Here is a 16,230-nt window from a genome sequence, read left to right as displayed (position 1 = left end):
GAATTTTGAGTGGTTTGAAATGGTTTGGGGTATTTTTTGGATAAAATTTAATGATTTGGGTCATTTTAGGAAATTTAGGATTCCAGGATATTTTGGTAATTATGGAAAGTTTTGGGCTAAAAGATCAAAATTAGAAATTTTGGGTAGAATTGGGGTTCAATGGAAAGGGTAGCAAAGGCTAGCCACAAAATTACCTTTATAGTGTCATGAGACCAAGGGAACCTCATTTTGGATTCTCCATGTGTCGGTCCTAGCCATCCTAGCCAAAGGCTAAGGATTTAGGGGGACCACCCACATGAGTTTCCAAAGTGTAGGAAATCAGGTTAAACATGTCTGCTTGGTTTATAATTTTAGGTTGTGAGTGAAGGTGAGAGGTTCAAGTTTGTGTGTGTGCAAGACTGACCAAGATCACACTACCCAGGGCTAACCTTAAGGGTCAGACAGTCCTATGGGGACTCTTCTTGAGCTCCCCCATGTTGGTTTTATCCTACTAAATGCAAGAGGTCAAAAACAAACATATGGAACTCCAACAAAAGTACAAAAATGTTTAGAATTTTTATTAGGTGGGGGTGGGGGGGGGGGGGGGGTGGGGTTCCATCACTAGTCCTCTAGGATAGTCAACATGAAATTCATATGGCTAGATACCAGGCTTCTAAGGAAGAAAGACTAGACATCAACAGAAGTGAGGTCAACAGCAGGAAAACTCCAATTTGCCTTCACGAAAAATCCACTTCAGAATGCACAACAGGGAAGCTCCAACTTTTTGCTATGAAAAATCCCCTCCGAAATGCTCGACAACGAAACTCCACTTTATCTTCACGAAAAATCTCTTTTGGAATACATGGCAGGGAGAATCTAACAATTTTGCTTCACAAATCATTCTCTTGGAATGCAAGTCGAGATAACTCTAATTTGTCTTGACGAAGAACCTTCTCTTAAATGTACGACGAGGAGGCTCCAAATTTCCTTCATGAAGAATCCCCTCTAGAATGTACTGTGGGGAAACTCTATTTTTTCTTCATGAAGAATCCCCTTCGCAATACATGGCGGGGAAACTCCAATTTATCTTCAGGCAGAATCCCATCTGAAATGCATGACTGGGAAACTAGGAAACCTCATTCAAAATGCATTGTAGGAAGAATCCAATTATTTTTCCCATTTATGGCCTATTTATAAACTCAAAATGGCCACAAAAATAAAATAAGAAACCTTAAAATTATCCAAAAATGACAAGAATTCGAGTGTTCCCACAACAGCATACCGGAACCACTCAATTTTGTGCGATCAGATGGCTCTCACGCATGATCTACATGATATTGCATCACGGATCGCATGACACTGAGGCGTCACATGATCATGCAGCATGTATCGCAGGCTCGACCTGATCTAGCCCACTCAGTTGCCAAGTCCTGTGCTCAATCTCCAGCTCGTCACTTCCAGCCTACTTTGTCGATTGTCTACGAATAGCCGACACGTTGTCAAACTAGATCAACGGTGCTGCATTTCAGCTTATATATATATATGTGTGTGTGTGTGTGTGTGCAGACACATACATATTTATATATTAAAAGAGCGAAAAAAATATCAGTTTATCTAGTATTTTTAGGCTACAAAACTAGCATCGCACAAAAATAAGAGGGTAATTGATACACCATCAATAGATTTTCATCATTCAACACGGATCTCGAGGTGTGAGATGAATTTCGAGAAAAGATTTTTAGTAAGGAGCTTTCAAGCCTTAATTAAAAATCATCCAGAACTCAGAATTCGATAAGGTTATAGTCAAACTGACTGACTCGATGAGACGAACTTAATGACACTAAAGTAAGTCCAATATGAGTCATATCAAACCCATATCATGTCGTTATGCCATATTAAAAAGTGTTAATGCCCAAATGGAAGGTCCAATTTATTCCAAATATGACAAACTTATAGTCGAATTGATTATATCGATGAAAAGAATCCAATGAGCCTAAAATCGTACAATTCTGACTCAATTAAAGCACTAAAGATTTAAAAATGCAGAATAATCAAGAGGATATCTCTAGGGCGTTCGATGAAATGGTCTGAATTCTTTTTTTATTTGTCAGGAGATATCTCCTAAACTCTATAAATTGATCCCTACCTCCTTCATCGAGTATGGGGGCCTAAAACTTGAATTTGAGGAAGCACGAGAATTGGAGAAGAAAGAGTTGAGTCCAACAGTCTACATCGAAGATCTGACGAACACTTCCCGCTCATGTTGTTACCGACCATCATCTACCAGTGCACGTCGATCGTCGTCGACCATTGTCGGATGTCTTGTGCTTGCTATAATAAATCTTCTTACAGAATCATGATATATGCTGCGGAATCATGCCAGATGCTATGGAGCAAACGAAGCACTTTGTTGAACTATGACCAACTTTACAAAGTAATGAATCACCCGATGGAGCAACACATCGCCATGAATATTGTGCAATAACACGCCCCGCATACAATGCAATGACGCACACCGCATAAGGTGCAACGAAACACCCTTATAAGGTGTAATAATGCAGCCCACATACGTTGCAATGCACCTCATATGTGTTGCAATGACACGCTCCACATAACTTCCAACAACGACTCTCCAAAATAGTGTTTACAATCATTGTATTCATAATACATTAACTTTTTGTGAACTCCTGAAGTTCTCTCTTTGTAGCCCACCACTATAGTCTACGTAATCAACTATGATTTATGTGATCTACAACAAATCCAACCCAACTCTGGCTTTTATAGCCTACAGATGTTATCACAAACTATGGAGCTCCCAATTCCAGTCTCTACAACCTACGAATATTATCACAACTCATGCAGCTCTCAACTTTGGCCTCTATGACTTACAAATGTTATCTCAACTAATGTAACTCCTAACCCTGGCCTCTATGGCCTACCAATATTTTCATAGTTCATGCAACTCCTAACTCTAATTTTTTCGGCCTATAAATATTATCACAACCCATACAACTCCCAATCCAACCTCTACGGCGTACAAATGTTTTTACAACTTATGCATCTCCCAACTACAACCTCTATAGCCTACGAACATCATCACAAGTCATGTAGCTCCCAATTCGATCTTTGTGGCCTAGGAACAATATTATAGCTTTCTGCTACAATATATGTAACCAACTATGACCTGTGCAACTCACAACTCACTTTGCTCCTTACTATGTCCTTTGTTGCCAATCAACACTCTTAAAGTACCATCTATGACTCACATGACAAATAACTACCATGACTTGTAACTATGGCCTCCAGGATAAGATGGTGCTACAACCATCGTCAACAACATCTACAGTGAACTACCTCCCGCATACAATTAACTATGGCCTTTGTGCCTCATTAAGATTATTATTACTGAAATATCGTTATAAATCAACTTTATAATTTCATCTTTCATAACTCAAGAGAAGACTGTGTATGTGTGCTCACCATTAAATAAAGGATTAATTTAACTGAGTTATACCTCATGATTTTTTTACCATTTATAGGTTTTTAATGTAAAAAGTTCTGATGTCTCTTCCTATCATTTTGATTATCTGAGTGTGTGCTGGACTTCTATAAAATGCTGAAACGCTAAACCATTCAACCGACGTGAATATTCCGACAATAATTATTATAAATCTTAAAGTTATTTTATTCACTTTAATATATAAAATATATTTAAGAAAAAATTTCAACTTATTTATACATAACAATTTAAAAAAAATATCATAATTAAAATTCAATGTGAATTATTTGAATTTACTTTTAGTTATTTTATCCAAATTTTCTAGAAAAAAAATTAAATAAAATAATCTTTTTTTGACAAAAAAAATATTGATTGATATATAATGATTAGAAAATTTGAAAATATTTATCACTTAAATTTCTCATTTGTATATAAAAATTAAAAATAAAAGAAAAATTTTCATAATAATTGTATGTATTTCTAGTAATAGCGTTAAATAGAAATATAATAAATTAATGAAAAACATAATTAATATCATATTATTGGCTTACGTGTCCAATTACGCAAAAGTCCAATTTACCCTTCTTATCGGAATATCCTTTAATTTATAAAAATGGTCGAATCGTTCAATAATTTGGCAGATTTTAACGAGCACACAATGGAAAAATATTTGTGAAAGTAACACAATGGAAAATTTTTTTGCAATTAGGAACGTTACACAATAATAATAATAATAAGTTCACGCAACTAATCTGACAGACTCCATTTCTCCCAAAAGAAATAAATAAAACCATTTTGTGGCACATATGCTCTCTGTCCCACTCTAATTTGTTGTCAAGCAAATATATATTTTTTTATGATCACCTTTTTTAAATTTGAGTGTATTCCAAAATGTTGAGCCCACCTGCCTAAGGGGTCAAGCTGAGCCCACTTGTCGAAGTGGTCGAGCTGAGCTTATTTGTCGAAGTGGTCGAGCCAACCCGAGACGGACCACCGAGGGAGAACATTTTCACAAACAAAGATGTGTCAATTCGTACTTATGGTGATGCTTGCCACCCACATCATTATATTTTCACCAACACACACAATGGATATGTGTTGTATGGCACAAAAAAATAATTTTATATTTATTCTCTTATATATAAAAGGAGGTCATAGGGGCTCTTAAGGGGAACTTCTTATCAGGACCTTAAAAAAGGGTTTACACTCTCTCCCTCTTGGGCTCTCTCTCTCTCTCTCTCTCTCTCTCCCTCTTTCTCACTATGTAGAAGCAGAGGCCATTCCATCACCTTTTCTTATACCTTTTTTTTCTAAAGGTTGAGTCTTTATCGGGTTGTATGAACTCACGAACAAGACGGGACCTAACATCCTAAACGGATTCAAGATCTAAAAAGATGCAGTGAGCATAAAGATCATACTCAAACTTTATAATAGGATCCTTTCGACGTAAGCAAGAACAAAGAAAAACATTGATTGCACCATAGAGTTTTTGACACAACAGATCAACAAGTGGGGGAATAAGTCCTGAAAATAATATAAGATTCAAGGCAAGAAGCCTCCAAATCCCATTTTAACGATCAATCTAGGACACATACAAAATCATTTATGTGGTGTGTAGACGAGGGACGTAAAGACAAAACCACTGAGGTAAGAGCCACCTAGGTAGGTTCTTCCAAGGGTAGGACCTAGACAAGCTCTAGATTCAAGGCTATAAGTATAAAGGGATGAATCCTACATCTTGGAGCAAGAACTATTTGAAGCAACATGTGAAGGAGTCAGAAGGAGAAGTAGAAGAAGACAATGAGTGTTAGAGGGCCCATTCTCAAGAGAGATTGCGGAAGACGAGACACCAAGGAAGTTGAAGATTCCTTCTTTGGTGTCTTATAAAAGAAAGTCAGACTTTACTAATAATGTATCTTTTTTCGAGTCAGCTATATATCTATTAAGGATAAATGACACCCTTAGATGTCATTTGTTCTTTATGACGTTGAAGAAATCGGTCTAGGCTGGTTCAGTAACTTACCTCTGGAAGTCATCACCTCTCAAGGGAGTCAAGTGCATGTTCACTGCCCAGTTTGCTAGCATGCAAACACCGTTGAAGAACCTCAAGCTCATTAGGACTCACATAAAGGCTTAGAAGCATCATCACACAATTCCAGTAGGAGATGCTGGAACGTTTGAGAATTGAAATCTATTATTACTTAAGTAGCCTTCAATCAAGGCCCGAGTGAAGGTCCGTACATTCTTGGCTAATAAAATTTGAGAACCTTAGCCAAGCTTATGAAGTTCGCAAATCACCACGTTCTTGCTGAGGAATACAATTCACAGCCTAGCTCCTCTAGATTGCAGGAGCGTAAAGAAAAGTTTCAAAGCCTATCTTGTAAAGAGAACGAGAGCCCAAGGAATCGTTTTGACAAGAAGAACTTCAAAAACCTTTATGACAAATGCTTTGACAATCTTAGAACTAATATTTAAGGGTCTGTTTAACGCAGCTGCAGCTTTTCGGCTGCAGTTGCACTGCTCCAGAAAGTTGCTGCAGTGAAGCAGCTGCGGGGAAGCTGGCTATCTGTTTGATGCAGCTGTGTGAAAACAGTTGTGGGGCAGCTGTTTCTGAAGAAATGATCAAGCTGTCTCTATTTGGTTAAACTGTTTATATTATTGAATTGTACTCATATAATATTAATAGAAAAATTTGTATAAAAGTATAGACGAACTTATGAGGACTATATTTTTCAAATGTAGTGAAAACATTACTCTAGATTGATTTTATTTAAACACACGCACTTAAAAAATAAAAAAGAAGAGAAAATTTACAACCACAAATTATATGTATTTATATATCTAACTTTAAAACTTGTATATTTGCATTTATAATATTTTTGGTGTGAAGAACGTACACATGAAAGTGCATCTAATTCATAAAAGATAAATGATACTGGCATTTTTAATGTGATGTAATTGTTTGGAGCCTATATTCGCAACTATGAAAAGATATAGGTGTGAGATATACAAATACATGAGAAATGAGTGCCATGTATGTAAAATGCCCCTAGAATTAAATCTCTCTAAAGCTTTTATACTGCAATCTTTGAATTAAGATTGCATCTTCTTCAATCATTTGATTTTATATGCAACAATACTATCATAAAAAAATATTTCAACACACACCACTCGATGTCTATGTTTTCACATATCTAACGCCTCAAGTTTTGCGTAATATATCACCTTATTTATGTATGAGAAAGTGTATCTCTTTTTAAAAGTTAAAATAATGATCATATTTATATAATATAGAAGATTCAAGTGATATAAATGAAAAAAAAATAGGTGTTAGATATCTAAATAAAAAGGAATTAGACGGTATGTAAGTAAATGCCCCCGTCATAACATTGACATCAACAAAGAGATTTTAAACTTAGATAATTATAAGTATCTACCAATATATTACAACCAAAACAGAAAGTTCACATATTGAGCATGCTAACAATGCATTTCATCACATTCCCACATCGTTCACTTATTATGATATTTTCCTTCAATCACACGTTGCTAAAGATAACAACTTTTAAGCTCATCATTTTAATTTATGGAAGATTCTACACAGCAACAATGGGGTAAGATGCACAAGTTGCGACGCCTGTATCAGAAGCAAATCATATTGAAATAATTCATAAATATCGAAAAAAAAAAAGATCAGGAGCTCTACGAAATTAGTAAATTACTCACCACACAAGTTCTTGCCAAGCTCCATCTTGAAGTAGCCATGATCGCCCCAGTCTCCACCCCATGAGTTCTTGATAAGCCAGTAGGGAATACCATCTTCAACTCCATAGCCGACAGAAAGAACTGCATGGTTCACATCCTGGAAGGAGTTTCATCAATATTATACTACGATTTTGAATTTTCACACTAATTTATTGAATTGGATGGTTGGTTGGCTTTCTGACATCATGAATTTTCAGATTAAAATTACAGATTACTTGCATGTCAGCTTTGTTCAACATAGTGTTATTTTCATGAACAAATTGAGCAATACAAAAGTTGATTGATCCTATTGTAAATGTTCTAAAAGTTAACAATGACCATCTTTTAACATATGACCGCACTTCTCAGAGTTCAAATGAAACCATGAGCAAAAACTATGGAAATATAACATGGAAAACTACATAACATCAGCGAAATTTTATTAATTTGGCCTTCAATTTACTGATTTTATATTATACTACAACATATTATATACTTTATTACATCATATTATACTATACAATCTTAGACTAAATTAAACTATTGTACAATACTATGATACACCAGGGATCACCAATAAGAAATCCAATGATTTCAAAATTTTTCTCCAATCCAAATACTATAAGGATGGCCCTTACACATATTTCAATAAAATTGAAAAGAAAAAACAATGCCACAATATGCTTGTAGCACAACCTCAACTACAATAACATCAAACCAAACAATTACAAAGGAATTAATATGCAGTCCGACCAAAACAATAGTAATATTTAACATATAAACAATTACAGTGAAATTAAAATGCACTCCGACCAAAAGAATTGCAGCCTAGATGTGCAAGCACAGCTTCTTTCACCAAGAACATAAAATCATTAACTGGTGTAATTAAAAAATTAATCATATCCTTCACAAGATGGACAAAATATAGGTCATGATATCGTTTTTTTTAGTAAGATTTAACAAACCCGTATATAAAATTTAAGATATTTATAGATTACTACGCATGCATCAAGAGATTGGAAATATGTGCAAAAATTAAGGGAAATGTTCAGCATTTAGAAATATCTTGTCTTATGGTTCAAGTTCAACAGAAATCACTTTATCATGTTGAGCAGAGGATAGAAAAGTAAATTATCTTAAAACATACCATTGGAGACTTCCCACAAGTGTCACTCGTGTAAACTCCTTTCCTGTAGAACCGGAAACCAGTCACAACCTCGAATGCAACACTAACAGGTCGAACCAGTCCAACTGCATGTTTAAGCTCCTCCTCAGACCCCTATACATAAACATAGATCAATCCAAAATACAACTTAAATTCGGCAGAGATCTATGATCATAACATCTTGATTCTGAACAAATATAGAATGCTAATTCACATTTGCTATCTATAAAGCAAATAAAATTTTACAATCTACAAAGCAAATAAAATTTTACAAAAATCAAGTGTTCATTTTCAACAAGAAGATGCTTCACATGTAGTCCGTCGTGTCCAGCAAGTAAACAACTTTGTTACTTTAATTGAAGAATAAGGAGTGGATATGTTGAGGGTATATTACAGCACAACCAATAATTTAAATGTAAAGTTATTTATAATAAACTATTGCATGCACTTGCAAATATCTATTGTAACATTCTTTGAAGTATCGGAAGGATAAATGGCACTGAAAACTGCTTTTGATATTGTTTCTATATATGACCGGATAGTACAAACTATCACCTATACATCTATAATAGCTGTTTTTTCTATGTATGTTTAACAAAAATGTTTATTCACAGTTTAGCGACCTACAGACAAAAGAAAAAACCTTGTGTTCAAATAAAGAAATATAATATTAGAAGAAGTGAAGTGATTTATTCCTCCCCAACTAATTAATAATCCTCAAGACTTTTTTTTTTATACCATTCTCATATCCATGAAAGAATTATAGGAATATTTACATACATACCACATAATTCCAATGTATTTACACATCTAACACTTATGTCACCTTAGCTATGCAAGAAAAGATGTATTTTTCTTTTTAAAAGTTAGAAAAATGGTATTATTGATCTGATACCAATGAATTGGGTGTTATAAATATAAAAAAGTAGAGTATATGTGTTAAATATGTAAATAAATAGGAATTGAGTGGTATGAATGTAAATCTTCCAAAAAAAGGACCTAAAGTAAAAGACGGAGATCCCTTACCAGTGTGATGTTAATTGAATCAATAATTTTGACACCAATATTCTCTGGCTTTAAGTTGCATATATCATTGACACCTTGGTAAGGATACGTCTCCTCAGTGTCGAGGCCTCCATTGTACTTGATGTACTCAAAGGCCTGAGAAGGCAAGCCTCCATTGCATCCAAAATTATTGTATGCAGAAGCACAATCTACAAGTTGCTGTTCTGATAGAGATATTTCCTTTCCAGTCAATTGTGTATAAGCAGCCTCTAATGCCCCAGTGGTACTGTAAATTTCAAATTGAAATTTATCAGAATAAAAAATGGCATTTGGGTGTTGTTGTAAGATCTTAGCAAAGAGAAGAAATCTATGGATAAATTACAGCAATAGTGATTAGAAATAGAGAAAAGTTGGTAGCATTTAAAATGCTAATTCACTAAATAAACCGAATAGGTCGACATTTTGTAATGAAATTCTGATGCACAAAAGATTCCTCAAATTGTTGAGATAGAGAGCTATATCTATTTTACTCACCTTTTTGTGTTAGAAAACCTTAAAAAAAGCCTGAAGCAAAGGTTTTTATTGTAGGCCAGAAATAATAGCTCTCTACCTCAGGTAACAAAATTAAAAAAAAGGCCTCAAAATCTTCTGTGATGGAGATAGTAAATTTCTACTCATGATGATCATCATCATTACACCAATCATTTGAGGTTTATATTTTGAATATTCACTCACTTGGATTTATTAAGTAATACATGAGAGTTTTTTTTTTGGGCTCGAGTCTCTACCTAAACTTCTAATTTTCTAGGTATTTCACTTCAAATATCTCTACTAATCTAGTTGGAGTATCGGCTACCATGGTTGTACATGCTCAATGCCACACTTTATTTGTTTGTCAATGATATTTTTGAGTCAAACAATAAATTCATGATACATAGCCAACCTAATTACACTAAATATCCATAATATTCTCTATTGCATAGATATCAAGAGACACTTCTTTAATTTAACCACTAAAGTCTAAATGTTGTCTCCTTAATGAGACATGTCAATCACATGAATAATATATATAACTACATAAATCTATAGAGCTGAATGAAAATTGATCATTAAGCAATATTATTAATGATCATCAATCTTACAACCACAAAAGTAAATACCAAATCTTTATTCTTTTCGAAAGATTTATTTCACAAATTAGATGATATCATCTTTTGATGCTACATACAACGTAAACACATCTTTTGAAAGCAGGTCAAAAACCAATTAAAAAAAAAGATAAATTACAATTAAATGCCTAGTATACACCGCACTTAATGTAGGTTATATTCTTAAAAACACTTCCCTCACCTCCTACACAGATTTTCAAATAGGGGTATTTATATACATACCACCCAATTCTAATGTATTTATATACTAACACCTAAACTTTGCCTTTTAAACTTATATCACCCAAATATTTCATGCCACATCAAAAACACCACTAGTTTAACTTTTAAAAAATGAAATAGAAGGTGGCATATATAAAAAATTGAAGTTTTGGTGTTAGATATGTAGATACGCTCGAATTGAGTGGTATGAATGTTAATTTTCCTTTAGATATCATTTGAGTCTATCAAATTGGTTTATGGTATTCAAAATGATGCCCCAGAAAAAATCATTAAATTTTCACCACAGGGTGTCGTCAAACTTATGCACACCTTTCATAAGAGCCTAACCTCATTTTTCCTATTTGGTGATGGAGACATCACCTTCCTCATTGATTACACTTACTAGCTAACTCTCTAGAAATGCCCACCATTTCTTATTTGGCAAGCATTCGTAAGATGTTTTGACATGAGTTGAAATTATATTCTCTGCAAAGAGCTTCATTTTTATTCTTCAACAGTTGTTGTGTCGATGTTGCTTTTTCATTGACAATGTGGATAGCATGCGATGAAGGCTTTGAGGATACCGTAGCAAAGGTGGTTGAAATTGCAAAAACTACTTAGGAGAATGTCACATAAACATGCAAAGATGAGATAAATGATGCAATTCAAAAATTTTTGAAGATGTGCACAGAATTTCTCAAGTTATAGATAGATTGTACCCAATAGAAAATGAGAATCATGAAACTCAAAATCAAAGAGACAAGCGTAGGCAAAGAAGCCATGGAAAAGTTCACCAACCATATGTGAATGGGATTCCAAGTCATGTCATAAATTTAGTGGTAGTTAAAGTACTCTAATAGAAGTTAACCAAGTAATTCTGATAGGAACTTACATATAAAATGATAGAAAATTAAGAGATATATGTAGAGCCCTTTTAAAATTGTGGACATATTAGGTGTGGTCAATTCTCTGGGAGTAATTTAACCTGATATTCACACAAAATTAATTTCATACTCAATTTTATAACTTGATGATATCTTTATCATGCACCATCCTCAAATTTGAAAATATTAATTCTCTTAGCATTCATTCATAAGCCTTTGCACAATCAACAAAATCATATTAAGATCTTGTCATCTCTCTATATATATTGTCTTTAGATTCCTTATGACAAATTCACTTCTATAGCAAATTTTTACTAGAACACCGTCATAATTTTATTGCATAATCTTTTAGAGGATCGTATGCCAAATCTCCAAATCCCTTGCCATGGAACAACATACTAAAGAAAAAATAAAAATATTGAGCCTATGACTCATCCTGATTGACATGTCAAGATGTTATTCTTGTAAGAAAATTTATCACAAAATAAACTAGCAATTGAATATGATAGCTTGTCAATGAAAAACAACTCAAGGATTCAAATTTTGGAAAAACTCCACATGAAGTTATCATTAGAAATGAGTTCAAAAATATCATCAAAATAAGTGAACTTTACTAATACTATTCACAAATAATTAGCAATCATCTCATCAAAGTTGATAAAAAAAATTGATCAATTATTTATCAAATCTAATTCTTCTAAAAAGAAAGAGGTTGTTGAAGAGTTTAAGATTATTAATCTCATCCTGCTTTTCAACCTTCTCCATGTAAAGTAGTGTTTAAACCTGACATTTCTCCCAAGAAATTGAACAAGTGTTCAAAAAACATGAGATTATAAAACGCCATGCTCTTAATCAAGAGACTATGCCTTAAATATCTTCCGCAATCTCTTTCAACTTAGGTGGAATTTATATCTCAAGACCTTGCTCACAACTTCCAAAGTTTCTAACTGAAATAATGATGATCATCTAATTATGATTCAACTTACAACATACATAATTTAATGGAACTTTAATGATAGAAATGAAGTAAAATTTTGATGAATCACCTTTCAAAATTTATGGAATCAGTTGATATTATGATTCATAGAAAAATAAATATCTTATGTATTCAAGAAATTAAATGGGTTGGAGAAAAGACTGAGACTAATAACTTAGGTTTTAAAATTTGGTATTCAGATAAGAGTCGCACTAGAAATGATGTAGGCGTAATTATAGAAAAGAGCTTGAAAGATCATATTATAAAAATTGATAAAATTAGAGATAGAATTATAGCCCTTAAAATTATTGTTGATACTAAGAATTTTAATATTATAAGTGTTTATGTTCCTCAAGTAGGCTTTGATATAGGTTCTAAAGATAAATTTTGAAATGACTTTGATTTGATATAGGTTCTAAAGATAAATTTTGAAATGACTTTGAAGGCTTAATACAAAGGATACCTCCTGAAGAAAGAATTTTTATAGGAGAAGATTTAAATGAAAAAACCAGTAGAGTGGTAGAAGATTTTAGAAACATTCATAGTGGCTACGATTTTGGAGTGATTAATGAAAAACGTAGAGATTACATTTGGCTTTAGGGTATGATTTTGTTATTGCTAATATTTTATTCAATAAAAAAGAGATAAACATATTATTACTTATAAGAATGGATCTAATAAAACACAAATTGATTATTTTCTTATGAGAAGAAGAGATCGTTGAGAATGTAAAAATTGTAAGATCATTTCAAATGAGGATTTACGTACTCAACATCAAATATTAGTTTTAGATTTTATGACGAAGAGTTGTAAAATAAAGAAAACTAGGAATCATCATCGTAGAATTAGATGGGGTACCTAAAAGACAAATAAAATTATTTCTAAGAGTAAAATTCGATATTTCAATATTTGGGATGTTCATAAAGAAGCAGCTTCCACGAGGGATAAAGTAACAAACACTATTAAACAAATGACAAAAGAAGTATTTGGAGAATCAAAAGAAAAATTTCTATAAATAAAAATAATAGGTGGTGGAATGATAATCTGCAAGAAAAGATAAAATATAAGAAAATATGTTATAAAAATTAGTTTAAATGTAAAAACTTAGAGAACTCGGAAAAATATCAAACGACCCGTAGGAAGTCTAAGAGAACAATATTTGACGCTAAAAATTCTGTTTTTAGTGATCTTTATAATACATTAGATTCAAAAGAGAGATATATGTATAAACTAGCCAAGTAAAAAGAAAATAAAAGTAAAGATTCAACTCAAGCAAAGTATATTAAAGATAAAAATAAAAATATATTTTTATTATAAAAAGATATTCAACATAGGTGGATGAGTTATTTTGATAAACTTTTTAATAAGGTTACTAAAATTATGATCAATCTTAGTGATATTAAAATCATTAATAATAATAAAATGTTCCATTTTTATCATTGCATTATTAAAAAAAAAGTTGAGGAGATTTTAAAGAAAACTAATGATAGAAAGTTTGTGGGGCCTGATGATATTCCAATTTAAGTGTAGAAATATATTGGAGAGTTGAGAGTTTCTTGGCTTACTAAACTCTTTAATATTATTTTAAAAACTAAAAGATGTCTGAGGAGTGGAGGAAAAATATTTTGGTCCCCATTTTTAAGAATAAAGCTGATGCACAAGAGTATGCAAATTATATAGAAATTAAGTTGATGTGTCATACTATAACATTATGAGAGAGGGTAATTGAACATAGGTTAAGTTGTATTACAAAGATTTCTCATAATCAATTTGGATTTATGTCGGGCAAGTCTACTATGGAAGCCATACATTTATTGCGAGGATTGATGGAGAAGTTCAGATATAATAAAGAGGATCTACATATGATTTTTATTCATTTAGAAAAAACTTACGATAATGTTTCAAGAGATATCCTTTGGAGAGTTCTTGAGAAGAAAGATGTGGATATGATTTACATTCAAGTCATTAAAGATATGCATACTGGAGTTTTTAGTTGTGTTCAAACAAAAAGAGGATTGACCAAATATTTTCCTATTTCTGTTGTATTACAACAAAGATCAGTTTTAAGTCATATCTTTTTGCTTTAGTTATAAATGTTCTTACTGGACATTTACAAGAGGATTTACCTTGGCGTATGATTTTTGCTAATGATATTCATAGATAAGACAAGAAAGAAAACTCAGAAAAAACTTGAATTATGGAGGTCTATATTGGAGTCTAAAGGTCTTCGTTTGAGTATAACGAAAACAGAACTAGTGACAGAATTGTAACTATGGGTGATCAAATTATGAGGTGTGAACGCTTTGCATATCTCGGGTCTATTGTTCAAAGTGATGGCGATATAGATGGGAATTTTATTAGTAGAAATCAAGTTGGTTGGTTGAAGTGGAAGAATGTTTCGAGCCTATTGTGTGATAGAAAAGTACCAACTACACTGAAAGGAAAATTTTATAAGATGGTGGTGAGACTCTATGGTGCTAAATGTTGGCTTTTAAAAGAAAAGCATAAAATTAAGTTAAGTGTTGCTGAGATAAGAATCATTAGGTGGATGAGTGTTTTTTCACTTAGAGATAAAATGTGAAATGAATATATCTGTGATAGGGTTAGTGTAACTCCATTGAGAGTCGTCTTAGATGGTTTGCTCACATTAAATGTCGACCATCTAATGATCTGATTAGTAAAGTAGATGTTTTAGATTCGACTTTATTCAAAAAGGCAGAGGTTGACCAAGAAATACTTTGGCATATTGTATAAAAAATGATATTACTTTTTTAGAATTAAATGAAAATATGACACTCAATAGAACGCAATGGAGAAAAAAAAATTCATATAGCCGGGCCTTCTGAAAAGCAAGAATTTCACGTAGGAGATGAGGGAGCAAGGGACGATTTCGAGCGAGGAAGGAGGAATTACATGCAGAACGAGGATGAGGGAGCGGGGGATGAGAGCTTCAAGCGGGGAATAAGAGCTTCGAGCGGGGAAGAAGATTTTGAGCGGGAATTTTAGGGGACTGGGCTGAGGGCTTCGCGAGCTGTGTGAGTGATGGAGTTAGGGTGAAATCGGGATCGCAGACTGACGGATCGCAGCCGAACGACGAAGAAGAAGGGCGGAATCACGAATAGGAGGGCACCTGCGTAAAATGCAGAAGGTGCGGCGGGTGTGTAAAATGCCGAAGGCGCGGCGGGAGCGAAGCGGGGCCGCGGGTTCGATCACGCAGCCCACGTTTAAGGAAATTTGCGGGCCACACCGCCCCAAATACTGTAAACACGCGACGCTCGTGGGATAAAGGGTTGTTGTTGTTGTTGAAATGTTTAGGTTTTATCCAAAACTTCATAAAACCTCTGAAGTATCGATTTTGACCCTCAAAAATCAGCCTAAATTGAAAAAGTTAATAACTTTTAAAAGTGCATCATATGTAAAATCACCAAAATTTAAAACAAACAAAAAAACTTATACCAAGCACCTATGGTGAATATGAACCCAAAATGAAAGAAGTCCATAGAAAAACTTCAAATTTGAATTATCTATCCTTATTTTGTTTTTTTTCATTATTATTATTATTATTATTATTATTATTATTATTATTATTATTATTATTATTATTATAA

The 16,230-nt window shown here is 33.2% G+C and overlaps 1 protein-coding gene across 1 annotated transcript in view; it reads right to left on the bottom strand.

Annotated features, from left to right (window-relative positions):
• Nucleotides 1-7,028: 7,028 nt before the first annotated feature.
• LOC110018399 (cysteine proteinase 2-like) overlaps nucleotides 7,029-16,230 on the bottom strand; it is a 10,036-nt gene continuing 834 nt past the window's right edge. The window contains 4 exon segments of the mRNA XM_020715700.1: nucleotides 7,029-7,115; nucleotides 7,205-7,340; nucleotides 8,370-8,501; nucleotides 9,414-9,740. Coding sequence (XP_020571359.1) covers nucleotides 7,075-7,115; nucleotides 7,205-7,340; nucleotides 8,370-8,501; nucleotides 9,414-9,740 — 636 coding nt within the window. The 3' untranslated portion in view covers nucleotides 7,029-7,074.

Source organism: Phalaenopsis equestris, unplaced genomic scaffold (assembly GCF_001263595.1).
Source record: "Phalaenopsis equestris unplaced genomic scaffold, ASM126359v1 Scaffold000021, whole genome shotgun sequence".
Lineage (NCBI taxonomy): Eukaryota > Viridiplantae > Streptophyta > Magnoliopsida > Asparagales > Orchidaceae > Phalaenopsis > Phalaenopsis equestris.
This window is presented reverse-complemented; position numbering and strand designations above follow the sequence as displayed.